General features: G+C 37.9%; 1 protein-coding gene across 1 annotated transcript; it reads right to left on the bottom strand.

Annotated features, from left to right (window-relative positions):
* Positions 1-8,438: 8,438 nt before the first annotated feature.
* Positions 8,439-9,096, bottom strand: LOC137731253 (major strawberry allergen Fra a 1-3-like). The gene has a single exon (XM_068470353.1). The coding sequence runs from the start codon at positions 9,033-9,035 to the stop codon at positions 8,556-8,558; it is 480 nt and encodes a 159-aa protein (XP_068326454.1). The 5' UTR covers positions 9,036-9,096; the 3' UTR covers positions 8,439-8,555.
* Positions 9,097-11,307: the final 2,211 nt, after the last annotated feature.

An 11,307-nucleotide genomic window follows, 5' to 3' on the forward strand; every position in this document is an offset into this window, starting at 1 on the left:
TTTGGACATTAACGATTCAATATTTTATTTCTTTTCTTTGAACCACTGACTCCCTTTTGTAGTCCCGAAGCAGTCACACTTGAGTTCTTGAAGCAACCCAAATCCACTACACTTAGTTGTATATTGTATTCTGTGTTCTTACATATACCTCATTTTATGAACCGGAAGTTCATAACTAAATTCGAACCTGTAGTTTCGAATTTAGTGCCTTTCACGAAACTCGAAGTTTTCATAAAACAAAACACCCATGAAAACCCGACGTTTTCCATGTAAACCATGTCTTAGAACCCGAATGTTCTAACTTTGATGCTTATGAATATCTTATTTCCATAGGACCAATCACAATCTTGTTTACTCCATTTAGTGGATTGTCGAACCGTAACAAGTTCGATTTCACTGATTTGGACGTTTCTTAACTGAAACCACTTTATATGGGTACAAGATGTGAATCTCTACTTGACTATCAAGTAGCTGAGAAACCATTGTAGCCAACAATGGCATGGAAGAGTTGAATAAGCCTCTGCCATAATTTTTGTTCGAAGATTTATGCCTGAAGCATTACCCACGGAAGTACCTCCCGAACGAGGATTCCATGGCTCTTTGGCTCGCTCATATGGACAATATAATCATGAAAAACATTGCCTGAACCACACCATGATTACGTCCATGAATGAATAAAATTCTGAAGTTTATAAATCCGTTCGAATTTTGAATAGAGAATATTTTCCTCGTCCTTCTATGTTTCTAACTCGCTCCTGAAGCAGCAATGTAGAAAACGAAAGTTTATCAAATTCTCAGATCTAATTACTACCACAAACGTGAGAGAAAGGTATAGACCCAGCTTCGGCTGGAGTCTACTGAATGATATGACCCAGGCTGAAGTCTACCGAATGGCTTAACCCAGTTTGGTCAATACCTACCGAATAGTGATGCCCTGCTTCGGCAGGGATGCACTGAAGGGCATGCTCTACTTCAGCAGAGATGCACTGAACGGTATTGCTTTGCTTCGGCAGAGGCCTACCAAACAGACCCCTCAAACTTTGGCAGGAGCCTACTAAACCCAAGTTTGGGTCTGTCTCTCTCACAATCCAATTTCGAGTTTTTTTTTTAACAACATATGGTAAAATCAAGGCCTATCGAGGTGTGGCATCATGCCTGAAGCGTGATCTTTGGCACCTAAGACCTAAAACTTCAAGAATAAGGGATATTGTTCCTGAACCTCAACCCTGCATAATCTATTTCCGTCTCGATGGAATAGATCATTGGTTATGCACCAGTTCGTGTCTCTACCAATGTTATTGAGGAGTACCATTCTTGTAGTCAATATGTGACACTAATTTTGCTCCACCAAACATCGTTGGAATAGCAGAATTTTGACGTGGATAACCTTGTTGGCCGAATCCCCTTAGTAAACCATTTACTTTGTGAACACTTTTTCATGTTCTTGGATTCAAGTTTGGTGTATGTTTTAGTTATGGATAATCTTATTGATATTATCCTCGAATATGAGTTAATTGAATCATGTTTCTTGCATACATGTGATTGAATTCAATTAAACAAGTGATTAGGTAAGAATATGGGAAAGTTAGTTGTTTGGATGAATGTGATAATACGCAAAATAACTTTATACCTAAATCACATCTCTAGCAATGACTTTAGGTCTATCCAACCTGATTAAGAGCATTGACATTCTCCTCATTGTATGAATGGTACTAAATTACCATTTCAGAGACCTTATATTCTTTTCGTTCTAGAAGAATGTCATTGAGTTTTAAGGATATTCGAAAGAACAATGATCATGAATGAAACCACTGATGGAAAATAGAGTAGAATATCTTTGCACCACCTCCAAAAATGAGCCTGAAGCTTTGATTTGGGGCCAATGAGCTGTTTCCTAATTGGGAACACGCCACATGTGGCTGGCCTGGAGCCGGTTAATTCAAGTAGTTTACTTGCTTTGGCATGACCTTTTGGGACACTTAAGTCGAACAATGATGTTACGATGCATCTTTTTACCCAAAGTAAAGATGTTGTGCCTACAAGCACACTTTGCCAAGCCCGCTCGTTAGGAAATTTGATTTCTATATCATCCTTAGCAAAGATACGAACCAACTCTCTTTTCACAGTGGATTTAAGGGAATATATGTGGACTAATCCAACCAAAATGCGGACCATATAAGTACTTATGGTTTTGGTTGATGAATCGACAAACTGGTCATATGCTTATACACACACATTGCTGCTAAACCTTCTGGCCGATTTTAAGGGTTCACCACCCTACTTATCCCATAAAGTCTGGAAGACTGGATAATGCCTGAGAGTTTATATCGACGGTTTTCGATAAGTATTGCATGTTTTATGGGTTTATAATTGAACATTGAATTCCCATGTTCACGCCAAATAGCATCGCCTAGTGATCATAAAGTTCAATTTAAATGATTGTCCGAACCTTGGTGAACATACCAAAGTTTTCGATTTCTGCTTAGGGCTATGCAATCTTGTACGCAGTTATGTTGGTCTGTCTTGAGGCCAATTGCCATCCAACCATTTTCGATGTTATAGTTGGTTACTGGGTATAAACCTGACACTTCGTATTTATGCAGTTGGGTGTGCATTCCATGTGCCAAGTTGCACCGCCATAACGTACCTATATGGGTCCTTAAAAGAAGGATGTGAATCTTTGTCGATTACGATTCTCCTTTACACCAGCTCTCTTAGAGCCTTTGCATGCCATCTCTTTACCGCTTATTTGCGGATTGTCACTTCAATGAGACATTATTTTCGCCATTAGGGGGAGATAAGAACGTCAACGTTCCTGTAAAACGACGCAAATTTACGTGGATGTTGCCCACTATGTCTCATCTTGATCCCCGTTCTGCACAAGTATGAAAGGCAAATGCGATGAATTATAGCTTTCAGAATGTTGCTCCAGATGCATTCCTCTTATCTAGCTAAAGCGATGAGATCATATATTAGCTGCAAACATTCCTGCAAGGATAGACGTACTTAACGGACGTCAAGTCAACATCCCTGAAGGATGTGCCGCCCTTGTTAGACGGTTTGGCCGCCTCTGTTGGATGGTCTGGTACACCGGCAGATAGCCAATCAATTTGTCTCGGCCTGAAGCACGACAGATTACTCGATTAATATTCACTTCCTTAGAAGAGGAAAGTCATGTCACAAAATGAATCCATACTCGATCGCTGTCTCAAATCATTTTCATCTCATAAGATTAATTCGGATTACTCCCGAGACTTGAAGTTATTGGTCCAGCATACAAGTTTGGATGAGTTAATGGAATTGGAATGAGATTATCATCGATGATGTTTTCACTTATATGGTAATTACCGACTTAACCGTGTTTCGTTGATTAGTGACAACGTAGAACTGATTGGATAAACTAATTTACAATCTAGGTTAAATTCCTTAGCAAAGAGTGTTGGAAATGTGCCCTAAAACCAATCATATGATGATACTTTATGGACATTTCACATGTTAAACTAATCTAGTTTAATATTAAGGGCAAACATTATTGTTTGAGCCGTCTCATATAAATGTTATATGCTTAAACGATAAGTCCAAGGAATATGTGATTGGAAGAATGCGATCTAAAGAAGTTAGATTCATGAGACCATTCTTTCGTTGACACATCCTAAACGTTCCTGATCATAGGATTGTCAATTGGGCATTGACAGTTCGTTAAGATCAGTACGTGCTATGTTTTCTCTCAAGGAGAGTGACTAGTCTCGAGTCATTGGTGTGTGTGACATCAAGACAAGTACGTAGGTGCTCTATAGAGAATGAGTTCACTGAACACGATCAACGAAGAGTTCTCATATTCATGTCACATGAGAACTCATGGTTGGGATAATGCAAATTAGTCTTTTGACCTGAGGCATCACAATTGTCTTGTGGTTAGGTCCTTAATCTTTGATTATGTCAAAGTCACTCCATCAGGAGGGTGTCCATGGCATCGTTGGGGTTAAGCCACTTAGCCATGGAGGCAAGTGAATGCGCAACAAGGGATCTCTAACCTTCAAACTGTTTGAGGGAGAATACTCTATGATATGATTAAGAATCTTTGGCCAAAGTATGAATGAGATTTAGGAATGTGTTCCAAATCACATTCAAGGTAATCATATAAGCACAAGACTCACATTGGATAGTAGACATGAATAAACTATCAAACCAAACAATGTGGTCAAGAGTATTGTATTAGAGAAAGACCGTATTGCATTTGTAATCCTAAAACTGAATAGGTTCTCCACCTCTTCTGATTAGCTTGGGTAACCATGACATGCTGCTAGGCGTCAACCATGGTTTGTGGAAGCCCTAAAAGTGTATTATCACTAACGGGAGAATTGAAAGTAAGTTTCAATTCACAATCGATTTGAAAGAGTTTGAATCGCCCACTGCCTCGCTAAACGGAACCTAATGGATCGTACACCGTGTAAGGTAGAGATTGAAGATTCAACGAAGATGAGTAAGAATAATTAAATGGTTTAATTATTTATGGCAAGGATTAATTAATATGTTAATTAATCAAACGAATAAGTTCGTTAAAGACCTCGGGATAGTTTTGGACCTTAAGGCCCAATGGGCTTCGAACGTCAAGTCCATTGACTTAAGTTGTATGACAACTTAATGAATAATGATTCACAAAGGCCCAAATAGCCCAATAAATCCCCTTAGGCCGGCCATTTAGAGGAGGGTAGTGAACTTGGCTTAATTGCAAGTTTGCCACTCCATTGTGAGGTGGTATAAAGACATCTTTATAGCCATTTCATCCTTAGGGTTTTTCTTAGGAGTAAAGATGAGAACACAAACCTCCCTTTGCTCTCAAAGAGGCCGGCCACCTTGGAGGGATCATCTAGCAATCAAACTCCTCCAAGGTCACTCATTTCTTCTACAATATGCCTTGGTGTGGAGACTTAGAGGTTCTCAATTTTGGGAACTTGGAGAAACCTTTTCATCCATTCAAATCCATGGATCTAAGATGCAAGGAATGAAGGCCCTCTCTTTGGGTGATTAGCCTTTGCTTATGCAAAGAGGAATCTACAAAGGTATTGATTTCTCAACTCACTTTGTTTTGAGTTGAGTCTTGGTTCACCTATCTACTAGGCTTTGAAGTTCATGGGTTAAGTTTTGTTTTTTGAGTGCATATAAACATGATTCCGCCTTTTAATTGTTAATTGCATGTTGTTGATGTTGCTCAAATGAACTTGTTTTTCACAAATCTTCCTTCAAAGAGTGTTTAGTCCCATAATTTCTACACTGTCCAAGGTAACCCTGTTATGTTACATGTGAGAAAGGAAGTGAAATGAGATGATGAAATAATGTGATATGATGCATGCCTTACGGCTCAATGTTTCTCTCAAACGCCTTGTGATTGATAACATCATTATGAAATATGGTTAGTGTTTCTCCATGGGGATATAGATACGAAGATTGACATGTATGTTCTCGAATAATTATACGGACTAGTTCAATTTCAAACCACGGAACACTCTCTTAACTTATTTGAGGTGTTCATTTTACAGATTAAAACCGTCAAGTGATTATTTGATCAGTTAAATATATGAATTATGCTCTTGAGTGTTAAACTATGAAGTCTTATTTCGAATTGCTAGAGTTACAGTTTATGTCGTTGACATGAATCTCACTAAGACTCTAGAAGAGCTTGAGAAAACTGTCTTGCACCTGAATATGGAATTTGAGATGAAGGATCTTGGAAAAACTCATTTATGCCTTGACCTGAGGTTGAAGCATTGTTCTGATGGTACTTTGGTCTACCAATCGAATTACACCCTGAAGGTGTTACCTTTAAGTATACCTATGATCTTCCATAAGCTATATGCAAATAAGACCCTTGAAGAGGTTATGGAATCCGAAATTCCATATATGAGTTCAACTTTGCACTTCATTGTACTTAGCTCATTATATTAGATAGGACATCTCCTTTGTTGTTGATCTATTAGTAAAGATGCAGCATCGTGCTTACACGCAACCACTGAATTGGTATTAAAGATGTTTTTTCCCTACCCTAAAAGGTACTACGGATTTGGGATAATCCCAACACATCTCGAGCGGATCCAACCCCTTTGATCCTTGGAATGATGTTTGCCTTGTTGTTATGCTGACGTTAGTTACTTATTAAACCTGCAGAAGGCAAAATCCCCAAATAGTTATGTCTTTACCATTAGGGATATCGCAATATCTTGGAGGTCCACGAGTTGCGAAATCTTCGAATTGTTGCAAGACTCACCTCACCTCACTTCACTACGCTACACGTGAGACATGATTATGAGTTCTTGTTGAGCATATTCGAAGCACTTGTTGTTTTCATTCATCGTTGAGTCCCGACGACGATTTATGAAGACTATGCCGCATGTATGAACCTGACCAAGCCATGATACATCAATGAAGTCAACACCAAGACATATTGCGTCTACATCTACATCAGCAAAGCATTAGGAGATTGAAGTCATGCAAGCTGATCCCAAACAACCTTGCCAACCTTTACACAACGTCACTGCCAAAGTCAACCTTCCAGAAGCTTGTCCAAGGAATTGATATGCCTAACTATTCATATGCAATGCTTATAGTTCTCATTTGGAAGTTCTATCAAACTCAGGAGGAGTAGCCAGAAGTATACTCACTTGCTCTAAATGTTCTTAATGTACTCTTTTTCCTTACGATTAGGAGCATTTTTCCTAATCTAGGGGGGATGACGTAGGTGAACTCAGATTCGTATGTGAAAACACCCATGATTCTGCGAAGTGTCTGGAAAGTGAAAAAATTTTGATGAAAAGGAAGATGATGTAATGGAAGATTTTGAGCTGTGAAGAAGTGAGGGAAGAGCTATGTATTTTTAGAGTGAGGCTGAGGGATGATCAAAAGGTTTATTTATGCTAGTTCCTGCTTGGTTCTATTCATTGGCGTGGGAACCATTAATTTGTGTACATGTAATTTCGTATTTTTGTCAAGGGGAAGGAAGGGGCCATCTGGATATTGAATAAAAAAAATACGCTGCTTACCACAAGGTCGACGGACCTCAATTATTGTTCATAACAACTGTTTGTCCGATGAGCAATCAATGTTTGACAGAGCATTTCCACTATAAGCAACTCAATTCCCCTACGTGAACAGTAACTGCTCAAGTGCATTTGCACGTATAAACTGAATAGTTCATGCTATTAATATTAAAATATTATTTTTATTTACGGATAATAATAAAAAATTGGTTGAAAGTACTTGAAAATATTGAAATATAGGATAAAGTGAAAGAAAATGGTTATAAAATTAAAAAAAAAAAAAGAAAAAGAAAAAAGAACATGGTTATGTATTTATATAATTTTTTTTTAAAATTTTTTTAATGAATTTTTAATAATTTAAGTTGTGGCTGACGTCATGATGACATCAGCCTTATGTTACATAGGCTAGGCACTGGACCAGTGGATTATCGCCTTGATGGAAGAATCGGGCTCCCCTGGATCCCTGGATTGGGCTCGAGGGTTTTTGATGGGGAATGAATGGATTAGATTGCCTACTCGCAAGGGGATTTGGTCCCGCTGGAGCTGCTCGCAGGTGGCCCACGTTGAAATGCAAGTCAAGTCCCCACTAACTAATTGAACTCCGTAAAATTTATTGGAGCTGCTCGTAGGTGGCCCGCGGGTCAGAGTGACCAACGCGGAATCACTGATCCAACCCACTCTGAGCAATCCCCAATAGCTTAACTTCGACCTTTCAGGCCTGAGCCACCTCCACTCTGAGTATCGACTTTGATCGCGGATCGGAGATGACCCATTGCTCTGGGTTTAACGTTGGAGGTTCCGCCTGATCAACCACTCCGCCTCCGGTTAAATTTTTCAAAGGAGACTCTGACCCCGCTGGTCACATCACGTTATAGATAGCACTCTAAACAGCGACTCCACAGCTTCGGCCTAGGCTGGTAACTTCGACCAACAAGCCTCTCCCCACAGCCGGTACAGATTCGAAATAAATTACTTATAATGAGCATGTCATTTTTTTTTTTTTTTTGAACATGGGCATGTCATTTAGAAAAATGATTCCGTATTTAGGATATGCATGCTTAAATTGGGCCCTAACTAGATGTTAAATACCTTGGGTTTGTTAAATGGTCATCTCTTATTTGATGTGGTGCCAAAGACGAATCCTTAAGGAGGCATATTCAATGCCTAAGAGGGTCGGCTCTCAAGACTTACAGCTGCCACCCTTCCTGAATTTCAACATGGCCACACTTACGGAGACCAACTCATCAAACCTATTGTTAAAAAGAAACATTCAAATATATTATCAAATCCATGATTTTCCTTTTATTCATTGATAAATGTAAGGAAATACAATATTCAGTCTTCAATCAAAGCTCCAATTACAAGCCAGAATAGTGTTTTAGAAGTTGTAAATAAAAAAAATAAAAAAAATAAAAAGAAAGAAAATAATGACCACACGGACAATTCATTAATTGATACCAAATAGGACACAAAGTTTTTTTTTTATCAATACTTAGAAAATCATTGTAGGGGCAGAAGAATTTAGTTATAGGCATCCTGGTGCTCCAAGAGGTAGTTCTCAATCAACTTGAAGAGGTGTGAGGCCTTCTCTTTGCCAGCCTTGACATGCTCTTCCTTAATCTCAACATCACCCTTGGTATGGTAGTGGCTGGTGCTCTTGATAATGGAACCGCTGCCGGAAGCCACCAACTTAGTCTCATAAGAGATTTTTTCAATTGTCTCAGAGATTGCATCTCCCTCAATGACACTGTACTGGTACACAAAGTTGTCTTTGTCAACCCCATCGATTCTGTGCTTCACATAGCTATATGTGCTACCTTCACCGAAGTTGATCTTCTTAATGGTTCCAACTCCGCCATCTCCTTCAAGGATCTCAGTGCTCTTCACTGCCTGTGGTGCAATTTTAGGGATGAGGTTGTCAGCATCAAGAACAAAGGCATTGTACAACCTAGCAGGGGGGATGATGGAAGTGAACTCGAATTCGTACGTGAAAACACCCATGATTTTGCGAAGTGTTTGGAAAGTGAGAAAAAGAAATTGATGAAAAGGAAGATGGTGTAATGGGAGATTTTGAGTTGTGAAGAAGTGAGGGAGGAGGTATGGTATTTATAGGGAGAGGCTGAAGGTTGATTAAACGATGGGCAATTAATTTTGACCAATTGCAGCTAGCCCATCTTGAAATGTAAGTCAAGGCCACCTAACTTGAACTTCTGGAAGTGCATATTGTAATTAAGGTAGTATTCTTGTAAATGTGTAGTGTTTCTTTCTTGTGTGTCTAGGTATAGAATAAAATTCAAGGATTTGCAATCAGTTTATCTTCTTTTCACTGTCATTCCTTTTTGCAACGCATGTGACTATTTTCGAAGAGTTAATCTCGCAAGATCATTTCCTACTATTAAAAGAAATATACATTAACCACTAATTACATGCGTGTGAAAGCTTACAATGCTAAAACTACTATCATTTGAAGGTAAAAGGATTATCAAGTGGGCCTCATTGGGTAAAAAGGATTGGATTGGAATGGATAAACCATTACTTTTCAAGATATGTTAAAAGGAAAAATGAAAAATTTTGTGGCAAACATAGAGGTAGGAGATGAATTACTTAAGAAGAAAATTTATCCATTGCAATTCTTTTCCAAAATGGTATGATTAGAATGGAGAAGTTTAGTGTATCAATAGTCTCTTCTAATCCCTTCCAAATGAAAAATCAATACCTTCAATATAACTTGAGGTTAGAGGCTATCTATTCCGTTGTAACATTTTTGGGAGAGCCTCACCAAGGACCAAAAACACAGACCCTACAGTTTTAGTAAAAATTTAGGGACATGTCATTGGCATTCCAAAGATCTCATTATGCACTTCTCATAAATGTATTTTTCTTTCTAAATCCCCTCTTGGACCTTGGTTAAGTTTTGTGCATTTGAGAATTTATGGAAGAGATCTCTCTTTGGAGTAGGTCTTACTATAAGAAAAAAAAATTCTATTGTGCAAAAAGATATTTAGACAACTTTTTAAATTAATTATTAAACCCACATCAGCATATAACAATTTTTTTTACAGAATTGAAGCGGAAGGATCATATTGATTTGTGACACCTATTTTTAAGGACTACATTTATCGATTTTCAATTTTAGGGACCATCTTGATGGTGTAGGTCAATTTCAAGGGCCATCTTGATGGTGTGAGTCAATTTCAGGGACTATTTGTGATAAAAAACCGTAAATCTTGTGAGGCCCATTTATGTGCCACATCAACACTTAATGAAATTTTTAACATAATTTTAATGGAAGGACTATATTGATTTGCGACAACGTTTTTCAGGGACTACATTGATTGATTTTCAATTTCAGAGATCATCTTGATGATGGAGACCATTTGTGATAAAAACCTTATTTAGAGTGATGATAAACCCACCTTCAACCTTATTTTCCCACCCACTTTTATTGGAAATTTTAGTGACATATTTAACCTTTTATAAAATGACTTTTGAAACCCTATCAAAATTAATTATTATCTAATTTTTTTGGCCAAAATAACATAAATTCAACATTTTGTTTCCAATTTTTTTATTTAAAAAAAAATACTGTTATATTTAATCTGGAGGAGAAGTCCCAAAAAGCAAAAGAGAGATTTAAGGAGAAGGATATGAGAAGCTGTGAAAAAAAATGGCGGAATGCAATAATGGAGACGTTTTCTACATCTTTTGACGGAAACTTCATCTCTCCAATGTGCTATATTCTCCTCAACAACTCTCTGTTTTTTTTTGGTTGTGTATTCAAATTTGAAACCAACTGGGGCTGCACCGACAAACTATATGATATAAGCAATTATTTTATCTGGTTAAACACTAATAATTAGCCTTTTTTTTTTTTTTTTCTTTTTTTGTGAAGTGTTATTGACACTTCAAAAATTTCATTCTACACTCCTCATAAGTGTATTTTTCTTTCCTAATATAGAAAGTTTAGAGTGTAGAATGAGATTTTTAGAATGCTAATAACAATCGATCGGCATAAGCAATGTTCAGTAGTGAGGGACAACTCACGATCGACCCGATCGTCAGCAGTGTATTTTAAATCAAATTGCACCTACGCACATGTTCCATGCACATAAACGACAGTATATACTACACTTCCCCGTGATTAATAACAAAACCATTTGAATTGAAAATTAGAAAATCTAAGAGGACGTGATGAATTTCATTGTTTCTCAGGTCGCTTTCCCTTGGTCAGCTGGTCCCCATTTCAGAAAGGTACACCAAAAACGAAAACCTA

Source organism: Pyrus communis, chromosome 4 (assembly GCF_963583255.1).
Source record: "Pyrus communis chromosome 4, drPyrComm1.1, whole genome shotgun sequence".
Classification (NCBI taxonomy): Eukaryota; Viridiplantae; Streptophyta; class Magnoliopsida; order Rosales; family Rosaceae; genus Pyrus; species Pyrus communis.